This window comes from Carex rostrata, chromosome 24, assembly GCF_964058835.1.
Source record: "Carex rostrata chromosome 24, lpCarRost1.2, whole genome shotgun sequence".
Taxonomy (NCBI): domain Eukaryota; kingdom Viridiplantae; phylum Streptophyta; class Magnoliopsida; order Poales; family Cyperaceae; genus Carex; species Carex rostrata.
The window spans coordinates 827,314-854,369 of record NC_135941.1 but is presented as its reverse complement, the minus strand read 5'-3'; the positions used below and the strand labels follow the sequence as shown (position 1 = coordinate 854,369).

Below are 27,056 nucleotides of genomic sequence, written 5' to 3'. Positions count from 1 at the left end.
AGAATAATATATAAGGTTTAATAAATTAAATAAATTAAGTTTACTTAAATTAAACAATTTACTTAAATTAAATAAATAAAATATAAGAATTGATCTTCATGAACTAAATTAAGTTTATGGAAATTCATTGTTGCATCTAAGGATTTATACAAACGTTAATTCACTTTATAATATTATCAAAGAACTATTCGATAATCAATTAAACTTTTATTAAAGGTTACTTTTAACTAATTGAACAAGTTTATAAAATTTCAGAAATCTAATAATAACATAACAAAATAATCTACGTAATTTTCAAAAAGTCCTATCAAATTGAATTAATATCCTAAATTATATACCATACAAAGTAGCGGAATCCAATGAGTAAGTATAAAAATTATCAACCCAGAATATGCAAAATCGGAAATCAAGGCTTTTTAAGAAAGAACGAAAATTAATCAAGGTTTAATTAAGAGAAAGGGACAAAATCGAACAAATCTAATATTTCTCACCTTTTGATTCCTGTGGTGATTTGCGGAGAAAAAGACAAAGGGATGTAACCACTGTTTAATTATATATATGTATAGATAGATATAGATATAGTTTCTATTTTGGATCAGAGAGGCGCCGGTTAATTTGAGCAGTTATGTATTTAAATTAGATTTGCACCTTTTGATAGATATATCTTCTGTCAGATATATAATTGGATTATATTGGGTTATACGACTGTTTGATCGGTTTTTATTTCACAGTTAACATATAACTAAATGGATAATTCTTTTGGGCTTTTCATGACTTGGCAACGGTATTTATATGGCTATATAATTTCAGAGATCTATATCAGAATTATAAATTATTTGTTTTCTTTTCACCGTGGTTTAGTTTGGATAATTTGTTAAGTAGTAAAATTAAATAAATGAACAAAGAAAATTGACATATACGGATAAACAAATATGTACATTATTTATATTGTACCTTAATATAATATTTTTGATTTGACGTGGCGTTACACCTACATTTAGAGGAGGCCACGGTCATACACTTTACCTCTCTTAATTATTATTATTCTTTGCATATGTCAGTTATGTTTTCTTTCTGCACTTCTAGTGCAGGCCCATCTTCAAATTGTTTAGATATGTGTGTCTAAACCTATCAGTTGACCGTCTTTTAATTTGAAGCGGTGGTTATGATATGTTAGATATTCATCCGAAACTGGTAGGACAGTTTTAAATGATTACTTGGTAACGTACGGTAAAATTGTAGGTTGATGGTTTACTTGGATATTTTTGATATGTTTGATTTGTGCAGTATGCGGAGCACCCAATTCCTATTTTGTTGGAATCTGAAAAAGATGTGGCACATTTTCATAATTTGAAGCACTTGGATGTGACCCTTTGTTTTCATGAGCACAATTTGGCGGCTGTCATTATGATGCTCCATAATTGTCCTAATCTGAAATCGCTGAAATTGGTTGATGAGGTGCATAACATTACATTTTTTTTTTTTTTCTGTTTCTACTTCCCATTCTCAATGAGGCTAGGGCTGGGATTGAGCTCTTATTACTTTATTTTTTTCGAAGAGCAAGTAGGATATAATTGGGAGTATGACAATACCTTATTTAATTCAATCCAACCCATATAATTCCGGCTGAAACTTCCATCGGCTGTTGTCAATCCATTACTTCTTTAATTTCTCAATTTTATTATTTAGTATTTTATGTCATATTTTCACTTTGTTCTTTTAGTTTCTTTAGGAATGTTGTGAATAAACCCTGAACTTGTGCATGAGGTTGAATTGCCCTTGAACTTTTAAAATGACCCTTGAACTTTTGAGTTGGGTTCAATTGTATTCCTTTGTCAGTCATTAATTACTGGTGATGCAACATTGTTAATAAAGTTGCTGATGTCGCATGATTGCATCTAAGATAGGAGACAAAATAGGTAATGGAATTCATATACTACTTTCTATCCTCTCTATACCCCAAATACTTAATATCATTTTCACCTTTCTTATCTTAGCGCTTAAAGCAAAGTATTGATCGATGAGTCTCCCTAGGGTATCTTTCTTTCACAAAAAATAGTTGGAAAATACCTTTACTTTTATGGTATGTGTAGTATGTCACACCATTGGACAATCAAACAAAACATAACCATTGGCAATCCTGATTCTTTCTCTTTATCTGAAGATTCAGAAATCTTTTGTAGGACTTTGCTGTCGTATGCCAGGCCTAGAGCGTAGTATTTTCTATATTTACTAAGTTAGTCGTATTCAGAAAACATATGCAATATTTTTCCGATGTTTGCCAGTCCTAGTTCATAGTATGTTTTTCTTTTTTTAATTAACTATACTTGTACTTGTATAGTGTCATTTTCATTCACATAGCTGGATAAAAGCAGAGTTCATAGTTCATATACAGAGTCCAAATATGAGGTGGTGCTATTGGGGGTATGTGACCAATTTAAATCCTCGTTTAGTTTTTAAAAGTATATTGGCCTTGATATCCTTTGTGTCTACTCCACTGGACAAAAATGTTAGCTTAGTTTCACTTCATTTGGAGTTGCTTTACTATGGTTGAGAGTTGCATAAATTTGTTTTATTTGTGATACAAAGGGGCTAGGTTTCTTGCCAATAGCATCCTTTTTTTATTTGTTTTTTTCCAAATTCTCTAGTGTGTTACTGACTTTATAAATATATATTTTCTTTTTCTTTTTTGCTTTAGATCTATTTCACTAGTTTCGAGAGAGGAAAGAAAGGGAAAGATTGGCAATCAAAGTTGCCGCGAAACACTGATGGTAATTACCCCTATGTTTATTTCAAAAATCTCCATTTGAAAGACAATCGTAATGAAGTCATCAAGTTGTTGAGTAAGAAATGTTCCTCTAAGAGTTAAGCTCCCAACTAGGACTTGTATAGTCCTGCTAAATGAAGTCATATTAATTGCTCTGCTTGTTTTGATCATTTTTGTTGGAGCTAAATATCCTAGCCATGTGTGTTAACATGACTTTAATTATGTTTGAAGCATGTTGTCAAAAGCAGTACTTAAGATGTCTTTTGTTTTTGGCTCACTGTTATGTAAAGTTAAGACTTAAATTGGGCATATGCATGCAGGTTGATGTGAAAAGTGTTTATTTTTGCTTATTGTTATGTTGGTCCATGGTGTTATTTTGATATTTCTTAGACAACTATTAATCAACTAAGTTATTTTTCCACCTATTTAACTCGGTTTAAGTTTTACTTTATTTGAATAGTTTACAGGATATACCAAAATGAAGGAGAGGAAAAAGAAACTGGGTGATGTAATGCTTCACACTTGAGTATTGTTTCAAACTTTTAGTTTTACGTCAACCAAAAATAGTTAGATTTCAGCCATTCTGAAAATCCCTATATATATATATATATGGAAAAAAATTTGGAGAGAAGACTTTGGGCTTTTTTTTAAGACACTAAATTAACCATGTAATTATTGTTTTTATCTGGTGTTGCTTTGCAAAGAAACACTTAGCTACTAACAAATACTGACCGGAAACTCCCCCCTTCAACAGTTTTCTTCAATTAACAATACAATGACATCACAAACACAACCTTGGTTTCTAAACTTTCTGTGAGTTTGTCCAAAAACAACTCTTCCAAAACTCTTCTTTTGTTATTATTTTCCCTTTTTTGTAATAAAAAATTAAGCTTGCCCATAATAAATTAGGTCATATTCTACCAATTATACCTCCTATAATGTGGAAAAAGACCTCTGGGTAAGCTTATTATTGATAAATTAAGCTTTGATAATTGAAATTTTGACCATTACGAGGATTAGTTGAATCTTTGACATTACAAGACTAAGTTAATTTCAGACAGACAAGAGAGTTATGCGCAATTGTACCTTATCAATGAATCAATACTATTTGCAAGTATTGACATAGTAAAACATTTGATTCACGACTAATTTTACTGGATTAAAGAACTGCAAGTATTTTTTATTGTTCATAATTTTGGAAAAATGCATAGACTTAGAACTCCAACAATCATTGTTGTAAGTCTAAATTGATTTCGCCCCTCTTGATTTGTGCGTATTTGGAGGAAAATATAGTTGTACACAAGGTCTGATATTCTCTGTCTTATTAATGGGCTATATGAAATGTTTGATATTAAGAGGCCTAAAACCAGTCAAACATAAACCTGGCCCAGCGGAGAGTAAAGCATTTCTTTAGTTTATCACTAAAAGAGAACCACAGTAAATTTGATAGAGACGAGTTTTACTATAATGGAGATCATTTATATCAACCCATATTAAGAATATTGTTATTGAGAGCGACTTGTATTTGAATAGGGAAACTGGCAATCAAATGTCTATGTGAAATTTTAATTTGAGGGAAATTTGAGTGGGGTGTACGTGTGCACTTAGAAATTTATATATATTGAATAGAAGGAAACTTTTATATTGCTCTTCCCTTATTCAAAACAAACAACTAAACCCATTTCCCCCTTTCTTTATTAATATGAATATTTTAACCTATATTCAGGCGACCCTTTTACAAATTATAGTCATAGAATTCTTATTTAATGTTAAAAATGTCCAAATTGTCTTTCTTCGTCTCCACAAAAAGAAAAGAAAATAATACAACTCCAGTAACATATTGGTATTTATATCCTCAAACGAAAGAGTAACAAAAATTAAGAAATATTCAGGCCACCCTTTTTTGGAGACAAGTTATCTAAGGAGAAGGCAAATTTAGACATTTTAACATTAATATAAGAACTTGATGAATATAAAAAAAAAGGGTTAATATATTGAGAATTTGAGATTAATGAAGAAAGGGGTAAATAGACAAAGTAGTTTGATTTGAATGAAAAAAATAGCAATTTAGATATTTTGGTGGGAAAATAAAAAAAAATATATATTTTGATTAGTATGTAAGAAGATAAAAGTAGAACTATGAATTCATATCTATATTTTCATAGTTAAAATAGTCGATTGTACCAATACAAATATTGAATGAACTATATTATCGAATGATTCTATTATGAGGACTCAAATGTCCCATTACTTCATGCCCTAATCGTAACTCAATATTTTTTATTTTCGCTTCCAAAATTCAAACAGCTCAATATGATATCCACGTTAAAATATAGTTCGAGATTAAATTATATATTTTTTGGAACTTTTTTTACTATTTTTTTAAGATAGATACAAAATTACTATTTTTGAATGGTCCACAATTTTTTGAAAAACATTAATTTTGTATCTATCTTAAATAATAATAAAAATTTGATCTCTAAGCACATTTTAACATGGATATCATGTTAAGCAGTTCAGATTTTTTATTTGAATTTTATACTAGAAGATAAAGATATTGAGGTTCAATTGAGACATGAAACAATGGAGCATTTTAGCCATTCTATTCTATTCCGAAAATTTTATTAATAGCATAAAAAAAAATTAAACCAAAATATTCTCAAAATGGGAGAGTTCCATGTTTACCCGAGCCGCTAAGCTAATATGCGGTCCATTTATGGGGAGTCGTAGATTGGCATGCAAAAATGCACTGTAATATTGAATGTTTATATTTTTGAAGGACTTCTAAACCAATCTCCCCAAAATAGACCACATAATGACTTAACAGCCTGGGTTAATGTAGAATTCTCTCATTTTGAAGTGTTTTGTTTTTTTTTTAAAAGGGTATAAATAAATTTTGTGGTCTTCTATTATATAGAAAGATTTAAAAATTTGACCAACGTAAGTAAACTTTTGCAAATTATTATATGAAGTTTGACCAGACAACCTATGTACTTTTCCGTTTAACTTTAAAAAATATTTTGCTGACATGGATTTACATGGTTGCCCCGCGTACTAATTGTGTCCCTAAAATCCAGCTTATTTTAGTTGAGCAGATAAAATGTAGAAATATGTTTTAGTGGAAGTGTCAAATGGGGTTTAAAAATATATTTTATTCAATTTACTACCTTAAAATTTAATTATGTTAAAATGGTTAAAACGCAAAACTTACACAAAAATAAATATGAATGAGAAATGATTTTGCCCCGCGGGTTATTTTTATTCCACGCTAGCTAGTCCTCCCACTCTTAAGTGCATACGTGTAAAAACAAAAATTATCTCAAGCACAAAAATAAATATGAATTATATACAATTGTTGTTAAATGTAGATTGTACAAATGCAAAGAGTTCACATTTGTTGAAGATAATGGTCAAGTCCGGAGTTGCGGATTTGAAATCCGTCAGAAGAGATTTTTGTGAATGTTGAAATTTTGAATGCTGGATCTCTATTTTTCTTTAAAAAAAATGAAAAGGTTAGCATATTTAGTCTGAATAAAACTGATGCTAAGATTGAGTATTAGCTGGGGGCTTATTATTTTCTGACTACCTTTTCTTGCTTTGCATTTTTACTGTATTATCGAGGAGCAGCAAGAATGTTTGCATACTATTAAATCCAAAAATCATAATAATGTCAAGCTTAATGAAATAACATAACAGGTAATTTGCTAACTTTAACAAATTGAATTTTCATAATATTACGACATAAGATCATCTTATCTCATTGCCAAAAGAATATGATCTAAGACGAGTTGGAAATTCTTGAATTTTGCACTCATGGTACCAGGTGCAAATTCTTAGAATGTAAACACGAGTCTAAATTGGTTCCACAGTTAGATGATAATTAATACTATTATCTTTTAAATGGTTTTCATGGGGAAAATTCCTGTTGTAGCAGTATAGTATTAAGTTTTATTCTTGGCTTATGCAAATAGTATTAATTATATCCATGCCCTATATGACTTTTTTTTTTTTTTTTTTTTTTGAGAAAGGAACGAGGGTCAAGCCCTCCTTCATGCCCTATACGACTTGAAAAAGTAATATAAGTGAATTTACAAATGAATACCAAAATAACCTGAAAGAATATGCAACTCCTTTTCCAAAACCGCAGGAGCTAAAAAAGAAATCTTAGAAACAAAGAGGATTACTTCAGCACTGATAGAAAGAGCAATGCACTCAATAAAAAATCAATGAATTGTTGCTTAATTGCTATTGAGAAAAATCCGGACTGTTGAACAAATATGGTCTGCTTTATCGTTGTTGATTGATTGTAGAATTAGTTCGTATAATGGTATAAGGTACTTAGCTTCTTCAATTTTAATGCCGTGCTTATCTGAATAGTTATGTATTGTATTTGTCCTGCAATCCCTTTTTTATGCATGCATTTGTTGAATGTTAGTTCATGAACCAATGAGTATTATTTGTCCAATTCAGTTAGTTTTTTAGCATTATAATATGTGAAAAACAAAAGAGCACGATTATGACCCATGGCCAATTTTTTGTTAGGTACAAGTACTATGACAATAGGCTAATTCTGCCTCACTTTCCTTGAGCATGTACTAGTTAGTAATAACAGCACATCGTTTCACAAACAGACCCTCAGATTTGCATAAATTAACAAAAAAACGTCCAAACATCACACAGTTCATACCAATAGAAAGATAAAAAGAGGATATCTGCAGGTATATATACTATTTTCATTTTGTTCTTGTACACTATTATTTCCCGAGTAAACTAACACTTTCATAATATGTGCAGTTAAACCGAGGCATTTTGCTAGTTTGGATTAATATATATTTTTTACTTTCTGTTATTATTTTTGTAAGGAAAAGAAAGCAAAGTTAGATAAATTTTGAGTCATTTTGGACCGGAGCACTGATTAAAATCTGAAGGTACGTACCAATCCGTTTCTGTTATCATTCCATTTTTACATTTTAGAACGAAACACTCCAGATTTCAGATCGGTGTACTTGTTCAGTTGTTCCCGTCCAAACTTAATTATCTTTGCACCGGCGTTCCCATCACAGCATCATTTTTTTTGAATAATTTCTATCTCGAACGGAATTCATACAAGTGTCTAGTAATTTTATTATAAATGCAATTTTCACTAAAGAGTTAGCAATATTTTGACGACGCAATTAATTAAAAATAATTTTGAAATCAACTAAAAAAAATTAAATATAAAATAAGGCTATAGTTTTTTGTTGGAAATATGGAGATATAACAATACATATCAAACTAGTATGTAATAATTGAGTATACAACTCATTAGATTTCGTTAAATCCTGACGTTTGAAAAACTTCAATTTATTCGATAAACGGTGAGGCACGCGCGCAGGACTCATTAAATATTATTGATGACTCATCTTAGTTTTGACCAATTTAATTAACAATTAAATATGGTGCAGCAAGTCCGTTAAATGCGCTGTGACGGACATTTGATTGGTCCTCCTTTTTTGCGCATTAGATTAATGCAACTACCTAGCAGCTTCTTCTATGGATTAAAAAAAAAAGAAGACGGACATTTGATTATTAGGGAAAGGCTTCACATGCATATGGTTTCCTTCTTCTCATCGATTGCATGTACCAAAGTCAACTCTTTAATTCTAGAACCATCCCCATTCCAATCTCTCTTCCACCTAGCTGCAGCTCTCAATCAAAACAAAGATGGTGATGATTTTAACTGCCTTTTTGCCAAAGTTTGGCCAACTTCTTGTGCAAATGGTACAGGATGAGGCAGGACTGCTGCTGGGCATCCCTGGCCAGATTGAAAAGCTCAGTGACACCGTTCATGACATCCAATGCGTCCTTGAAGATGCTGAGAGGAAGCAGAGCAAGAGCAGTGTCATTGAACGCTGGCTCATGCAGCTCAAGGATATCATGTATGATGCTGATGACATCATCGACCTCTGTCAGATCAAGGCAAAGGAGTGCGGTGTTGGCTCTAAATCCTGTGCATCTTCAAATGCTCATTGTGGCTGCCCTTTGCTGTATTGCTTCTGCAACCCATCCTTTGCTCGCAAGATTGGTTCAAAAATCTGGGATATCAATTCAAGGTTAGAGGGGATTGCCAAGAGAAAGGTTGATTTGGGTTTGACCGAATTACAAATCTTTCCCGGGCTTTCTGATCATGTTCGCCGAGTGGAGGACTCGATCATCAGTCGCAAGACTGATCCCGTGCTCATACTATCTGATATTGTGGGAGACAAAATTGAAGAAGATACTAAACTGTTAGTGAACTGGCTGACCGAAATTAACAAGGGTGTGAGAGAAAATGTTGGTGTTGTTGCTATTGTGGGGATGGGAGGTATAGGGAAGACCACTCTAGCGAAAAGGATCTTTAAAGATCTGACTCAGGAGGAATTCCAGTTAAAAATTTGGTTATGTGTCTCAAAGGAGGTGAAAGAATTAGAATTGTTGAAGTGTGTGATTCGTGAGTTAAGAGGTGATTATGGTGCTGCTCAGGAAAGATCGGAGCTGGTACCTTTACTCGAGAGTATCATCCAGGAAAAAAAGTTCCTTCTTATTCTCGATGACGTATGGCAAGAGACTCAAGCGGTTTGGGATGACCTATTGTGTGCTCCCATGAGCGCTGGAGCTCACGGGAGTCAGTTATTGGTCACCACTCGAGATGAAATAGTTGCCAAGAGAATGAAGGCAACAAAACTACATTGGGTCGATAAGTTATCTGACAAGGATGGCTGGTCCTTACTAATTAGACAGGTATCATTGAATTATGATGTTATTTTATATTTACTTCTAATTTGAAATAATATTATATGTGTCAACTTGCTCGGATTTACTTTATTTTTGTTCTCAAGATCTTGGAGTTTTAGACAGGAGGCCGCAACTAGCTTAATTAAAAGTATAGTTTTGTATATATGCACTTGATGAAAAAGACGTAATATAGCATTTTAAAATTTTATGATGCACAACAGTTGATCATTACAACTAAATCAGATTATTCATTTACTATAAAATTTAATTATTCCACCTGTAAATTTTCTTGTGCACTTGAAATTTTTGAAGAATTAAACCAATGAAGCATACAAAGTTTCTAACTACATGGTTATATATAATTATTTGATAGGTAATTCCAAATGGGATTGAGAGTGAGATTCAAGATCCCGGTTTTCATGAAATCGGGATGCAAATTGTTAAAAAATGCGATGGTTTGCCTCTTGCCATCAAAAGTATAGGCGGTGTACTTTGCACAAAGGGTATCACAATAGGCAACTGGCAATCAGTTCTTAAAAGCAAAGTGTGGTCCATTGATGGGCTACCGGAAGATGTCCATCATGCATTATATTTGAGCTATGAGGACCTTCCACCGCCTTTGAAACAGTGCTTCATTTTTTGCTCTCTCTTTCCTGAAGATTTTGTGTTTAGAAAAACAGATTTAATCTATAGGTGGTTTGTAGAAGGATTTTTGCAAGATAAGAAAGATTTTTGGGAGTTGGGAAGTGAGTACTATAGGGAGTTACTGCTGCGGAATTTTTTGGAGGTAATTGGACATGGTTATGATAAGATACATTGCAAAATGCATGACATTTTGGGGTCTTTCGCTCGACAATTAGGAAAATATGAGAATTGTGTATTATGGGAGGGACAAGTTTTATCCAGGCCTGAAAGTGTATTGAAAATACGACGATTATCAATAGAAGGAAATGAGATAAACACTGAAGTAATTAAAAAAGAAAAAGGGTTGAGAACATTATTGCTTCATTCTAAACCTGAAATTGGACTTAATGATTTGTGTAGAGCATTTTCAAATCTCCGCACCTTAGATCTCAGTTTCTCCAATTTCTCAAGCCTACCAAATTCTTTGTGTGGCCTCATGCATCTAAGATATTTAGATGTCAGTTTTTCAAAGATTAGAAATCTTCCAAATTCCATTGGAAATCTCAAATGTCTAGTATTTTTGAATCTTTTTTGTTGCAAAGACTTGTCACATGTCCCTATTAGTATCATCAATCTGCAAGAATTGAAATATCTATGTACTTCCCTTTCTGGAGTGAGGGCAATTCCATCTGGCTTGAATAAGCTAGACAAGCTCGCTGTACTATATGGATTCAAGCCAGATAAAAACAATCTGGAAGGATTTAGTAGCCTAGACGGTATAGAAACTCTATCTCAGCTAATTAATCTTCAATTATGCAGCTTAGAGAAAGTATTGGATGAAAACATAGCAAAAAGGGCAAACCTTCAAAACAAAGATCGCTTACAATTCCTAAAATTGTTATACACATCATTGAGTTTCAAAGAACAACTTTCCCAATCTACCGAGAAGAAGAGGAAAACTGAGGATGTATTAAATGAACTTTGTCCTCCGCCTTCTCTAGAAGTTGTTGTAATTGAAGGTTACCTCGGTAATCACCTTCCTAGTTGGCTAAAATTGGGGGCAAACTTTCCAAACTTGAGATTTATTCAGATAAGATATTGTGCTTGCTTTAAATATCTTGTCTCGTTAGGCCAACTCCCCAATTTGGATTGCCTTCGAATAAATGGTGCATACTCAGTTGAGAGTGTGGGAGAAGAGTTCTTGTGGGAGGGTAACCAAAGCAGAGATATAATAACAATGAGTTGTCCAATCAAGGCCGCATTTCCCAAATTGAGTCAACTAGTATTTGAACAGATGCCCAATTGGAATAAGGGACAACCAGCCATGCCCAAGCTAAAGGAGTTATTTATTATATCTTGTCCTCAGTTGCGTTCTCTTCCCGAGGGTCTTTTGCATTATTGTACTTCTTTGGAGTACCTAAAAATTCACGATGCTGATAAGCTGATTACCACAGAGAACCTTCCATCAGTCAAAGATGTCCTTGTTCTTAGAATCCCAAACTTGGTGAGGATTTCTAATCTGCCCAACATCTCATATATTAAAATTGAAGGATGCCCAAAACTAAAAACTTTGGATAATCTCAAACCATTTCCAAGGATGGCATTGAGTGATTATGAAATGGAAACCCTCCCAAATTACTTGACAATGACAATGCCACAAAAACTAACAATCAGGTGTAGTGAGGAGTTGTTGCTGAAGATCGCAAGCCAAGGAAAAAGTGGTTCTGAGTGGAACAGATTCAAGCATATTGCTAGTGTGACTATCTACTCGTCGGATGAATCACACTATGCAATTTATCAGAAGATACCATTCAGTTTCACCACTAATATAAGCACAAGGTCAGTCGCTATTTAATTATTTTGCAAGTACAAATGGCACTTGTGCAACCGAATTAGTACTATACCAGTACAGTCTTGAGCTAGGTTTCTGATGAGACATCTATTCTTCTCTGTTTTTGCCTCCTTTCTCTTTGTTATGATTCTTGTTTTCACTGAGGTTTATTTAAAAAGAGACAAAAAAATTCTGGTGGGCTTAACAAATTTCTTATAATTTTTGGTTTCACTAAAGGAGCACCCCGTCTTTATTATCTGATTTGTAAGATGCATAAGAAATTTGTGCCAGCTTAATTAAGAAAGTAACAAACTGGTAATTGTTCAATAAAAAACTGTGAGATTGGTCTTTCTATGCACCTTAGTCGATAACAATCTGTATTCATGTAAAATAATATGGCACAGTTTATTTATTTTCAAGTATGGAAGTCAAAACAGATTGAAAGAGAAAACATGACAAGAACTTACATGATATTGTTGGTACTTGGTAGTCATCATTTATTGCATTCTTATAGTGTATAATTTTTTACATGTTTTATGTTCTGCACATGCTTTTTTTTTTTCGTAATGAAGCAAACCCAAGGATTTTAGTTTAAAATTTCAAAACCTAACTAGTCAATTTAGGCATTGAACCGTAGTTGGGATGCAGGTATTTGGATTTCTGACAAAAACATGTTATCAGTACTGTTTAATTATTACCATGCTTGCGTTCTGTTTAGGAATATAAATCCCTTAAATTGGGATTACCTAAAGCTATCTATTTAAGTATCAAGTTTCAGAAACAAATAAATATATAGGACGAAGAAAAAAAAACAATATTAATTTTGGAAACCTGCGAGCAATCGTTAATGGATTAATGATTAATGCGCAGTTAAAAAAAAAACAAGTTTCAGTACTAAAAATCTGATTTATCTTTTCTGTTTGTGCTTTGTAGATCTAGCAACTACATGCATCAAGATTAGATGTGCAAAAGAGCAAAGCTAAGGGTAAAATAAACCATTGGGAAGGGGATTTCTGCAAAAGGTTCTTTCTAGTTTGCATTTTCTATCTTCTTGGGTTATTACTTATTATGTTTGTTGTTTTCTGATTATTTGTCCTTGGCTGTATCTTCCATTTTTTTTTTCTTTTTCTTTTTCTTCCTTTTTTCCTTTTTTTTTTTTTTGGTAAAAAAGGAGCTTAGTTATGAACTCTTTGTTGTATTTCCATATTTTGTTCAGAGAGAAAAAATGCCAAACAGTTTGTTTTCAACTGAAAGGTCACAAACGGAGTGCCACTACATTTGTATCCACCGTGGAAAGAAGGACAGACTATTAACACGAATTCAGATCCTCCCCGGTACCGTAATAAAAAATCTTTTAGAATTAGTGGATCTGGACCATTCCTTTTAATGTGGCACGAATCTCAATGCTAAATAATACTGTTCCTGTGCTAGTCCGAATCTCAAAGTGGCTGGGAGTTAATCTTAACTCCCAAACCGTAAAGTGAGGAGAATATTTTAAAATACCTGGGAGGATACTTTTCCCTATTATCACTAGATTTCTTTGAGATCGATGACAGGGTCTTTCTAGTATATTTTAAATCTGATAGGCAAAATATATTATATTTTGTTTTGTACACGGAAAAGCGTGTATGAATTTTGAATAACCAACTTGCTTGAAGTATTGAACAACTGAAGTTAATTAAGAAGGGGAATAATTACATATATATATTGATCTTTGAAAAGGCTATCATGCTTTGCAAATTAAAGTGATTGTTTTAATTTGCGTTCATATCTCTAGTTTCAATGTTCAAATAGTTAATCCGAACTTCTCAACATGTTATTCATATTAAAATGTACTTGGAGAACAAATTTTACATTTTTTGAAAAAAATTTACTATTTTTAAATTTTTTTTCAAAATCAGTGTTTTTCATTAAATAAAAAATTATGAAAAACACTGATTTTGAAAAAATCTAAAAAAATAGTAAAAAATTTCTCAAAATTGTAAAATTTGGTCTCCAAGCATATTTCAATATAAAGAACATATTGAGAAATTCGGATTGACTATTTGAACTATAAATTAGAGATATATGTACAAATTAAAACACCTAATTTAATTTGCAAAGCATATCATGGATCTTTTAACTCATGAGAAAATTTAAGACTTGTTCGTCAATGAGAAGTTTTGATATGAGAATATAATTATCAATTTGTTAATTTCAAAGGATCTCTTAACTCATGAAAAAAAAATTAGAATGTAGGTGTCCCATAAGTACATTGAAAGTTTGTTAGAAATTTTTAATTTTTACAATTAATTTTTTTTTAGAAGATGCAATGCTAAAATCAAACTATATTAAGTGCATTGATATACTAAACAAGTAAATATTGATTCAGATTAATATAATTGTACATATCAAAATTTTTTTTTTTTAAAAGTTAGCTTAATATATTAAAATTTCATGTACTGTTCATTGTGCTTGTTTGATTAATTTAATCTTTGTGCTTGTTTAATTAATTTTATTTGATTTATGTGTTTAAGCAAGTTAAATTAGAGAGTTGACCCTAATGAATTTTATACTCACCACCAAAGGTTTAAATAGCGTTTATCGCGTCATAACGGACTGGTTAAAAAAACAACGCTATACCCAAATAGGGCCGCTATAGTGCTGATAGCGCCGCTTTTATGGTCTGAAAACGTTATAGTGCGCTATTTAGAACCTTGCTGACCACTATTAAAATCACAAAAAAAAAGAGGTGTGCCAAGTCCCAACTCAATTTTAATCGAGTTTTAATAGCTGTCAAATCTCTAATGACATGACCCAACTCAATATTTAAAGAGCGCATTTTTTTTACAAGAAAGGAAGAAGACTTCCAACGAGCCAGCTTTAGGGGGTAAAAGAAAACGCAAGTCTCAGCCCTTTTTTTTTTTTTTTTTTTATCTTATCTAGAATAAGAATTCGTATCCTCTGTATTAATTACTACACTACAGAAGTAACTGTCTATAGAGTGAGATGGTGACGTGTGAACCGTTTTTTAAACTTTGCACAAATGTCAAACCACAAATAATACTGCCCCTGTACTTTGTCGAATAGACACCGTTTTAAAGTTAATCGGAAGGTTTAGTAGAAATGAGAATAAATTACCTTTTAGGAATTGAGAATCATATTGGAGCCCAAGTTTGATTGAAATTTTAATTTGAGGGAGATTTTAGTGGGATGGGTGCACCTAGAAATTTATATATACATTAAATAGAAGGAAACTTTAAAGAGGAGGGTTCAAATGCCTCCATTTTTTGTGCCTTCATCATGCCTCTATTTTTTAAAACTTTAATAACTCAAGATTTAAAACTTAAAAGTCAAAATAAAACCGTTAGATGTGATCTATGTTATTTTCTCTATGTGCTCATAAAAAATTATCACATTTCAATTTTGTTTTTATGTGAATCAATAAGTTCAAAAATCAACGTCTAGAAATCATCCAAATTAGTGTATTTTTTACAAGCTTTTGATGACAATCAAAATAAAATTGAAATGTCATAATTTTTTACATGTGCATAGATAAAATGATGTAGATCCTATCCAACGGTTTTATTTTGATTTTTAAGTTTTAAATTTTGAATTATTAAAATTTTAAAAAATGGAGGCATGGTGGAGGCACAAAAAATGGAGGCATTTGAACCCTCCTCAACTTTAAATTGCTTCTCCTTATTCAAAACAAATAATTTAACCTATATTCCCCCTTTCTTTATTAACATGAATATTTTAACCTATATTCAGGCGACCCTTTTACAAATTATAGTCATGGAATTCTTATTTAATGTTGAAATGTCCACAAAAAGAAAAATAAATTAACACAGGTCCATCAACATATTGGTCTTAATATCCTCAAACGAAAGAGTAACAAAAATAAATAAATATTCAGGTTATCTGAGGGGAAGGCAAATTTAGACATTTTAACATAGAAGAACTTCGTGAATATGGGAAAAGGAACTCACATCAGATTTTAGCAAGATAATTGGAGACAAAAGAAGATCATGAATAAGTATCATGTGCTGTATTCTTTTGCCATACAGCAGAACACATCAATTGCACAGAATATCAACCAAGGGAGATGGCACATTCCTTTTTCTCAGCACAATGTCACAGATGGCAACTGCAATTGTGCAGCAGATGCTGATAGAATTACCAGCAGTAAGCGAGGCAACAGAAGAAGATTAAAAAAAAATGGAGATGGACGGTTAATTGGCTCTTTTCAGTAAAATCATTCTATAGAGCCATGATTGAGGGACCATACATTGATACGCGCTTGCATAATATATGGACTGTTAAAGCACCAACTAGAGTTATGGTGTTTGCTTGGTTAATGTTGCAGAACCGGATTCTAATAATCGACAATTTAGTGAGGAAAGGATAGGAGATGGTCAACAGATGTTGTATGTGCAAGACAAGTTCAGAGACAGTCAAGCACCTGTTTAGCCAATGTCAGTACGCAAGGATGTTGAAAATGCAATTAATTGGTCATATTCCAGAACTGGGACAATGCAGATACTTCAATACTGATAATTATAAGCAAGCTATGCTAAACTCCAAATCCAAGAAAGTTAAGAAGGTGCAGATGACAATTGCATTTGTGCTATGGAGGGAGAGATGCAAGAGGACATTCATCGAACACCATCAAACGGTTACGCAAACAGCATGAGGTTCTGTTCAGAGATGGCAAATTGGTTCCAAGCACAGTAACAAATGGCATGGAAATGGCGCAAGTTTTCTTCAGTTCTTTTACTTCTGTCTCTTCGTTTTTATCTTTTGTTTTGATTTCTTTTGTATGCTTTAATTTTCTTTCCCTTTATTTCTATTTTGTAAATTGACTTTGACACCCTTGATGTCTTTTAATGAAATACCCTTGATGTCTTTTTAATGAAATATAGGAGCTAGACTCCTACGTTTTACTCAAGAAAAAAAGGGTTAATATATAGAGATTAAGGAAGAAAGGGACAAATAGGCAAATTTGTTTGATTTGAATGAAAAAATTAGCAGTTTAGATATTTTGATTGGTATGTAAGAAGATAAAAGTATGAGCTATGGATTCATATCTATATTTTCAAAATTAAAAAAGTCGATTGTACCAATACAAATATTGAATCGCGTTATTTTGGTCACATGCTCTTCATTGATTTAATTGATGCGAACTATATTTTTGTGGTTCTCTAATACAACCACAAACTTCTTAATAATCTGAAGCATATATACTATAAACTGTCATTCACAATATTAATTCCCCTTAGTGCCTGCAGGGTGATTATTTCCTGCAGTTACAGATGGAGCTACTAACCAGGGTGATTATTTAGCCACATCATTGATTAAAATGGGCCGATACTTTGAAAAAAGCAACAGCAGCTCTCCACGGCTTTTCTTCATTGGTAGGAGAACTAACCTGATAGTTGTAGTTCCCAGGTCCCTGCCAGTATGAATCCCAATTTGGTATTTGAAGCTATTACTACCACTTGAGAATTCATCAAAGCGACACTAACCAGAACTTCCGTTAGCCTACATATATATATAATCGAAATCGCAGAATATATTCTCCCGTTCTGTTATCAAAACCAATGCAAGCTTCAAATAATATACAATTGCAATGTTTTGCCTTGTATGTTTTATGACATTGGTTTTACATATTTTTTTTTATGCTTCACACCTTGAGAATTTTTATCATTTTTAATTTTATTAGTTTTGTATGAACTATTTTGTTTCTAATAAAACAGGTAGTTTGCCACTTTTATCAAAAAAAGTATATATATAAAATAAAGAAAAATGTTCAATCTTAATTAATTGAACGCAAATTTGTACATGATCTTTAATTATAATTAATGATATTTAATAATAATTAAAGAAGAGTGTTATACTAAGAGCATCTATTTTAATTTTGAAGACTAAATTTTTTTTTTTCTCCCAATACCGATTTTATCATTTAACTTTTCTATCTAACCTAATTAATACAAGAACTAAAGGAAGATTTTCCATGACCAAATAAAGAAAAGTTCCTTCTGATTCACTTTTCTCTCTAAGGCTCCGTTCGGCAGTAAAAAAGAAAGTTACTATTCACGTGAAAAAAAAATTCACTCAGATTGAATTTTTTTTCCTACATGAACAGTAATTCAAAACTTTTGATTTCTATTTCTATTTTCTATTGAACTGCCGAACAAGACCTAAGTTTCCTGTCGTAAAACCGCCAAAGATTGAGAAAAAAATGCTAATGCTATGACATATACTGCTGGCCTACTGCTCAACAGCTCAAGTGGGTTTTTTTTTTAAAAAAAAAAAAAAGGAGATAGAAACTCTGTAGCCTGTAGGTGTTGCTCTACGGGTTTCACTCAAATAAGAAAAAGTACTAAAATCATAAAATAAAGAGAAGGGTTAAAATGCACCATTGGTTTTGTGCTTCAATCATATCTCACATCTCTATCTCAATTTACAAAGTTCACAGTCGATCCGAACCGTTCATCTTGTTCTACATATTAAAATGTGCTTAGAGACCAAATTTTATATTTTTTAGAATTTTTTTACTATTTATTTAGATAGGTACAAAATCACTACATCTGGACCATCCAAAAACAGTGATTTTGTATCTATCTAAATAAATAGTAAAAAATATTTAAAAATATAAAATTTGGTCTCTAAGCACATTTTAATATGTAGAACAAGATGAACGGTTCGGATCGATTGTTTGAACTTTGTAAACAAAGACGTGGGTATGATTGGAGCACAAAACCAATGGTGCATTTTAACCCTACTCTAAAACAAATAATGTAAGGAAGGACATTGAGATTTTGATAAAATTAGTGCAGCTCATCTCACTTAATTTGTGCCATGCATATGCTAATAATATATTGTAAACACATTGTCAAAAATTAATAATAAAAAATACGCTGAAAATAAGTTTGTTAAACCTAAAAAAATTTGTACGGACTTTTTTCGTAAGTTTAAAATAACCTAACATGGAGATATTTCTAATATCGATTATATTTGCACATACTTACATATATGAATAAATAATGTTGTAGTTCAGAATTGTTTTGAAAATATTTTAAAAATTTGACACAATCATATTTATAAGCTTTTTTTATATACTTTGTAACATTTTAAGTTGATATTCCACTAAATTTGAATTGATTTAAAAAATGAATATATTAATAATATAGTTATATTTAAATGGAGAAATAACTAAGTTTAAAATTTTAATGAGAAAATATCTAATTAAAAAAGTTATAATGGGTATATCTAAATTTGTTGAGAAAACGCGAACCTAATAATATTAATTTAATTTGAGTTCACATTTTATGTTCTAAAAAAAACTGGTCATGAGCACATGAATTTACAAAAATATCCGTGACATCATTTTCTTAAACCTCTTGGCCGCTGCAAGTGCTTCACCCTGTTCTTAAACCCTTTCGCCCTTCTTCCAAGCGGCTGCCACTCTCAACTCTTACATAGATTCCGATCCAATGGATCGCCTTCCCGACGAATTGCTTGTCACAATCATCTCCTTCCTCCCCACTTATATCGCTGCTCGCACCTCTGTCCTATGCCGCCGCTTCCGCCACCTCTGGGAGACCTCTCCTTCCCTTGCTCTCATCAGCAAAGACGTTCAATCTCAAAACTTCATTTCCATGGTGAATCGTGCGCTGTTTTGCCGCAATCACTCCTACCCCCTCCACAGCTTGTGCCTAGAGGTATCGCACTGTGTCAGCCAAACTACCATTTTTTCCTCGAAGATTTCTGGTTGTCAGAGTACTTCCCTATTCTCTCCATTGTTTTTACAATTAACTCTCTCAGGGGCCTCTCGCTTTGCTTACTCTTCCGTTCTCGTCAATGGAAGTCCTACTAGGATTTTATGAGCATTTTTTTTGGTATACGAATACATGACATCCCATTCTGCTCATTAATTAATTGCAAGGCTGGATATAGTCAATAGCTTTCTGAAAACATGTCTAATCAAATCACATAAACATACAACACATGCTATTTCATCAGAGAAAAATAAATTATGACATGAGTTTTCTCAAGCTTTTATTTTTCCAAGATTTATTTTCAACTGAATTTTCGAACTCTGATGTCACACGGCAACCTAACATAAGCTTGTGCTGTTCAATTATTATTTCCTCGCATTCTAAGGTCTTTCTCCTGCATATCCTTAGGCAACCTAAGAAAATTGAAAGAGAGACAGAGAGATGTGAAATTAGGATGTTTGAATAATAAATTGAATTTTTGACAATTAAGAAAAAATGAAATTCAATGACCACCACAATGGAGAATCATACATGTGCATACCTATTAATTCATTCAAGTCTGATACCGTACATCATTCAAGTCTGATACCAAAGTATAACAGTGAATCAAGCCTAAGCCAACAATTTTTCAGAATTATTTTGACGCCGGCATAAAAAACATATGACATTAGCAGACAAGCCAATTTTCAGATTCATCATTTGAAACTGCCTTAAGAACAGATGACAGTACCAGTAAATAATTTATACCGAGGTAGAGATAACTATTAAAGAGTAAGGTCTACTCTATTACCGAAATGTCTTTGCAGTACCAGTGCCGTCTGTTGGTACAACAGCATATTTGTTTCTACTTACGGTAAACGACACAAAAAGGGAGTTGTCTGAAATTCTGATAGTTTGACCCCATGGTCAGTCTTACGGTAATTAAAAACCGCGTCCATGGGGCTTGAAACAGTGCGCCACTCACTTTCTGCCTCATTTAATCTGACAGGTGGGCACCCCATGCCAGAAGACCAATCAGAGCACGGAGGCTGTTTCCCCTTTGGTCTTTCGCTTAATCTGACAAGCTGGACCGTCCAGTCATAATCATATAAAATGAACGGGCCATATACGTGCCAAATAAGATCGGACGCTCCTTATCCAAACTCAAAGTTTGGGTTACTTTAGGATCTGAATTCTGCGTGATGTGCTGTATGTTTCGTTGAAGGGGCTCATTGGTAGTATCATCAACTAATTAGAGAAAGATAAAACGGACATGGGCTTCCTTTATTATATTACGTATCTGTAGAGAGTGTTACAGGCCTAATGCTATCTAACGCATTTGTAAATTTGAAGTTTCTCGGCCCATTGGCCCAATTTTATTTCGCATTCATAATATTAATTAGACCATAAGTAGGGCTGTAAACGAGCTGGCTCGGGCTGAGCTGGGCCTTAGCTCGGCTCGTTTATTTTGGCCCGAGCCTGGACCGAGCGAGCTGGATCTAGGTCACCCAAGTCAAAACCCCTGGCTCAGCTTGTGACAAGCCAACCCGAGCTAGCTGACGAGCTGGCTCGCTGGGCTTTATTGGGCTGCTATTATACAAATTCAAAAATAAAAAAATAAGAAATCCCATTAAAAAAATTTAAGAAATCGTCCAGCAGGCACATCTTCAAGCAACTAAAGCCCATATCTTTTCTTCCCAAACCGAAAATACATCAATTTTGCATAATTGCGCCTTTGAAAATGGAACTGGACTTAAAATTATACGGGACTAAATCCTAAATCCACTGTAGCTTAACGAGCCGAGCTGACCCCTTTCTCAGCTTGTTTATTTTGGCCCGAGCCCGAGCCGAGTTGGCTCGTTAACAGTTCAGTCCACTACCGAGCGAATTGTTAGCGAACGAGCTAGAGGCGAGCCACGAGCTTTTTTGGCAGCCCTAACCATAAGTAGACGGACAAATAATAAGATACCTCTCCAGTTTCCTGGACTTGATGGTTTCTTATAGATCTCAACTGTGCATTACAGATCGGATCGTTCTGGTTTTTGATGGCAAGAAGCCTGGCTCGATCTCAGCCGAGTGATCTGTCGGGATCATCAATGAATGGATTGCGGATTCCCTAACTCAAATTTTTAGTTTAAATCCGAACCAGTCCAACTGAGGTGGGAGCAAGAATGCTTATCCTATGCATTAACTCAAAAGATTCTCCTTTGAGTTAATGAATATCAACCGTCTAATTTTAAGCGGAGCCAATTCAGTTACAACCTATAATATAGACGGCCCTTCAATATTAATGCGGATCTTGTTTGTATGAATCTTAGAACATATCAGATAATTGAGATGCATTAATGAGTATTTTATAAATTAAAATGAGTTTTAATAGAAAAGTAAAAAAAAAAATGATAAATTTGTGAGGTTTTAGAATTTAGAAGAATATGATATTATAAAATTTAGAGGGAACAATATGTTCGAGATTTTTGAGGGTACATATGAAATTTCCCCAAAAATTTAAAAATAAATACAACATTATAAAAAACTTAAAAACACAAAAAAAGATATTTGACTAAAATATATTTTTGCATGTTGTTGTAATTATACACACGTTCAGAGAGAAGAGACAGATCTAGAGTAAACTAAATTTTACTAATTTTCTCTCTTATAAAGAGTCTAAATTACATAATATATATAAGCAAGATTCATAACCTGTTGGGTCCAAATAGCAATTTGGATCATAATATAACAGATTTAAACTTCACAATAACGTACGTACGTACTCCATCGCGTAGAAGATAATAATGAAGATACAATCCCCCATATTATTCGAATGAAATAAGAAAACAAACTCTTACTGTTTATACTTTATGCAATTAGTAAAAAGATACATATTTCAGTGTCATCTCTTGTTTCAAAGAGTTGCTGACAGTAGCGAGTGCTTCATAAATTAATGTCCTGGGGGCTGGTGGGGGCAATGCTTTTCGTAGATACAACCTCTAGTGTACGATGTTCCTGGGTTACTGCAATGCGGATTGCAAGCGGGTACTCCTCCATTTAATGTTGACGGGTACCCAATGGAGCCCGCTAGGATCCTCCTGTGCAATTCAAGATCCAAAGGCAGCTCGTCTTCATCCAATAATTGCGCCTCAACTCGACATGTAATGTCACTGCCGTTGCATGAACTGACGGAGGTTGGAGAGTGTGCCATGGCAACCATGTCGGCCCGAGAGGAGAGGCAAGATATGGTTCCTAAAAGGAGTAGAAGACATACGAGCCCTGGAGTTTTTAAAATTTTACCCATCAATTCTATCTATGATTTTGAAAATGCTAAACGAGTATGGTCAGTTGGTCACTGATGAGCAATGAGGTTTTGCTGTTTAAATAGGAAATTTTGGTTGGGGCACACTTCCAAATGAAAAAGAAAAAACAATTGTTTTTAGTTTTTCAATGTTAGGGCTATAACTACATGTGCGGTACATAAATGAAATATTATACGTGTGTCATTGTAATTAGGGGTGTAAACGGAGCGAATTCGGAGTAGGGCTGGGCAAAATTGTTCAAACTCGCAATTCGCTCGTAACTCGCTCGTTAATAACTCGTTCATTTACAACTCGAGTCAGTTTCAACTCGAGTTGGCTGACTCGTTTAATAAATGAGCTGAGTTCGAGTTCAGCCCAACTCGCTCATTTATAACTCGAGTTACATAGGATCCGCCACAGTAAATCCCAACCATATCTAAAACCAAAATATCAATAGTCTCAGTCTCTCACACCCTAGCTGTCACGCACTCAAATCCCGCCAAACTAAAACCTAGACATTTAATCTCCTTTTCTTTTCTTTTTTGAAACGAAGACATTTAATATACATTTAATCTCTCTCTCTCCCTCTCTCTCTTTCTCACGGTAACTCTAATCCAGGCACCCAGCTCAAGCTAGTGGTTTGCAACTCGGGCGGGTACCCCGGGTATACCCGTCTCGGGTACGGGTACGTCTCGGGTACGGGTATACTCGGGTACAAGGGTATTCGGGTACGGGTATGGCGGGTATAATTTTCAAAACCCATACCCTACCCGTCCTATACCCTTACCCGTGTACCCTTGACGGGTAAGGCGGGTACGGATAGGGCGGGTACGGGTATTTTTTTTATTTTTATTTTTTGCTGTTTTTTTCTGGTTTTGTTTTTTTGTTGGTTTTTTTTTGTTTTTTTTCTGGTTTTTTTTTTTGGTTTGGGGGGGAAAAAATCAGATTTTTTGAATTTTGAAATGGGATGAACAGTGGTCGGGTATACGGGTACGGGTACTCGGGTAGTCGGGTACGGGTTTAGTAGGGTACGGGTAAACTCGGGTACGGATAAACTCGGGTAGGGTATGGTCGGGTATTGGTCCAAAATAACGGGTCCGGTCCGGTTTTTGCCCGTACCCACGTACCCGACCCATACCCGAGCTCGGGCACGGGTACCCCGGGCGGCGAGTACGGGCAGGTATACCCGACTGGGGTAAAATCAATCCACTAGCTCAAGCCATTGTTCTAGTGACCTATCCACCATCCACCCTCCATTTTGGCGAACTTGCGTCTCTCTTAAGCTCATAGTCCTCATGAACTCTTAAGCTATAAATCAAACAATCTAAAAGCCCTACATCTTATTTTTGTATGGAATCAGTAACCACCAATATTATTGTTATTATTGATGTTATTTTGTTACTATTTTGTATTTTTTTTTTAAATAGAATTTGTTTGTCTGTGAAAGAAAGGTGAAAGAAACTATTCATTGTAAATGAGTTATAAACGAGTTGTGAGTCAACTCGAGTTGGCTCCACAGCTCGTTATTACTATCCCAACTCGAGTTGGCTCGCTCGTTTATTAAATGAGTTGAGTTCGAGTTGGGGGTAACTCGCTCAAACTCAGCTCATTTACAGCCCTAATTCAGAGTGGATAATGCTAATATCATATCCGTATATGTTTTTCAATAAACGGATATGGATATAGATAGTAAACGAATATTAAAATTTAAAATCAAATTCGCTTTAAACGGATACGGATATAGAGCGAATAATCTATGAATACGGATACAAAACAATGTTGGATTTATTGCCAACCTCGTTGGATTTAAAGTCAACATTGAGCATATATGTAATCTAATTATGCATTGTTTACTATCATATATGATTATCAATTAAAGTGATCAAATAAGGTAATAGACAATTAATATATTCATTAGGATGTGGTCCATAAATGTGTAGAACAATTTAGGCAAAGATCAAATCATTGATAGACTGATTTAGAAATTTGCAATTCAGAAAAATACCTTTTATGAGGTCAAAAATCTGCCTTTATGGAGGGTTGTGCTGTCCGCACGGATATCGATGCAGTCGCACAGCTTTTGATGCGCTAGCACGGTTTTTGATGCACATCACATTATACCTTTTTCAATTTGGCAGATAACTATAAAGGTTATTATATATAAGGATTGGTCCCCAAGGCACAAGGTAACCAAAAAAAGCACAAAAACTGAACATACATTTTTTTTCTCTCAAGAAAAATACAGTTCTGTGTGTCTTCTCTTCTTCTTCCACCATCAAATAATAGAGAAGAGAAATCCATTAGGAAATTTATGGAGGATTTCTCAAGGGCCACACCTTGCTATCTTGGAAGACTTATTCCTCGACCCAACGACAAAAGGCGAGAATGACTTCTTGCCATTGAAGACTTGTCTCGTGCTCACGGAGACGGCTTGCTCTACAAGGCTTTGGTTATTCCATGACAAACGACATGGAATCAGGTATTATGTTCCGTACTTAAGATTTATATTTTGGGTCTCTTTGGCATAGGACGGTCCTTAGATTAAGGTGGGGAACTGTTTCTCCTTCCCTGGGGTGTAAGTGTTTGACCCCTAGATGAGATGTAATTGTTTGATTACTAGATAAGGCGTAATTGTTTGGCCTTTTATGATTCCCCAACAAGTGGTATCAGAGCCATCCTATGTCGAAGGATTAAGTCTTTTAGGATCTAGAGAAAATAAGAAATTATTGATGATTTTTTGTTTGATTTTTCTTTATTGTTTTAAATTTGAAAATTTTTGTTTGGAGAGCACAAAACTTGTAAAAGTTTGCAGCCATAATTGCCTATTTTTAAGTTATTAAGTTGGTTAAAATTTGCTAGAAGATTTCCAATTGAAATCGCAAATTTTTAATCAAAATTTCAGTCCTGGCAGATTTTGTACAACCCTCCGTATGGACTCACAGAGGCTACGCAAAATTCCACATAGCCTTTATTGGCAAATTTTAGTAGACAGTTATGGATTTTCTTTTGGTTTTTGGTGAAATTTATTTTTGATAAATTTTCTAAAACAAATTATACAGATTTGAAATTAAATTTCTAAATTTCAAAGGTTACTTAAGGTGCTTCCAAAATTATGAAATCTCTCTAGATCATGAGTCAATTTCAGCATAATAAATGCAGTTTTACAGCTACTCAGAAAACAGATTCGGCCGCATGGATTTTGATGCGACAGCACGGTTTTTGATGCAAATGCATAGAATACCTTTTCAAATTGGCAGATCGCACTAAAATTTGTGGAGGCCACAGAACTCTCTAGAAAATTACGGAATAATTTCTGAGATTAAAATTGTAGTTATTATGATGCAATTATATATATTTTTTATTTAATTGCAATTTTGTTTTATGGCTAAGGTATAAATTATAATTCTTATAAAGGCATTAAAGTTGTATGTATCTTGAATTGAATTAATTGAGTCCTAATTGTACCCAAAGGTACCTCTTTTGATAATATTAATTTAAATTTATTTTACAGCAAAAAAAGTTAAGGTGCAATTAATGAATGTAATCATTATCGGCCCAAAGGAAGGTAATGGTTACAAAAATTATTTGTGCAAGTGAGTGATAATAAAGTATAGTGATGACCAAAAATTTTACAATATGTCAACATTGTCGGCCCAAAGGAAGGCATGTTGTTCGGTATGTTCTAGGCTATCAATACTTTATTATTGCGCCAAAGTATCATAAGAAATTGACCCGTTATCCAAAGATAGCCGCTTAATGGAAACTGATACTTTGTTTTTTTTTTAAGATGGTTTTAAAGTCTCATAAAATGCGATGATTTATTAAGATAAGTTACGATACTATGAATGTAACAATGTCGAGGAAAGTTCTGTCTAGGCAAGTCGGAATTCAAAGTGTATCCTTAGGGATCCCTGACTTACCTGGGAACTTACCTGGTTGTGAAATTCGTGTGTATAGTAACAAAAGGGAAAATCATCTCATATATTTTGAGCAAGTTGTGCCTTTATTTGAATGTAATTTATAAATTCAGTTTTTTATTCGTGTTGTTC

The 27,056-nt window shown here is 33.6% G+C and overlaps 2 protein-coding genes across 3 annotated transcripts in view; both read left to right on the top strand.

The window, feature by feature from the left end:
* LOC144575955 (putative F-box/FBD/LRR-repeat protein At4g13965) overlaps positions 1–27,056 on the top strand; it is a 68,631-nt gene that overhangs the window by 10,388 nt on the left and 31,187 nt on the right. The window contains exons 2-3 of one of the 2 annotated variants that reach the window (XM_078326222.1): positions 1,288–1,458; positions 2,699–3,263. In XM_078326222.1, the coding sequence (XP_078182348.1) occupies positions 1,288–1,458; positions 2,699–2,869 (342 nt within the window). In that variant the 3' untranslated portion in view covers positions 2,870–3,263. Of the gene's footprint in view, positions 1–1,287; positions 1,459–2,698 lie in introns of those variants that run through there. The other variant, XM_078326226.1, reaches the window with a different exon arrangement.
* On the top strand, positions 8,449–16,169 carry LOC144575979 (putative disease resistance protein RGA3). The gene is made up of 3 exons (XM_078326252.1): positions 8,449–9,526; positions 9,894–11,983; positions 16,025–16,169. The coding sequence occupies exons 1-3, from the start codon at positions 8,471–8,473 to the stop codon at positions 16,167–16,169; spliced, it is 3,291 nt and encodes a 1,096-aa protein (XP_078182378.1). The 5' UTR covers positions 8,449–8,470.

Bases quoted from the DNA above. Each gene is read 5' to 3' on its own strand.
- LOC144575979 (XM_078326252.1), top strand. From the start codon at position 8,471: ATGGTGATGATTTTAACTGCCTTTTTGCCAAAGTTTGGCCAACTTCTT. The intron at 9,527-9,893 runs GTATCATTGAAT...ATTATTTGATAG, and splicing joins GGTCCTTACTAATTAGACAG to GTAATTCCAAATGGGATTGA. The intron at 11,984-16,024 runs GTCAGTCGCTAT...TTTGCCATACAG, and splicing joins ACCACTAATATAAGCACAAG to CAGAACACATCAATTGCACA.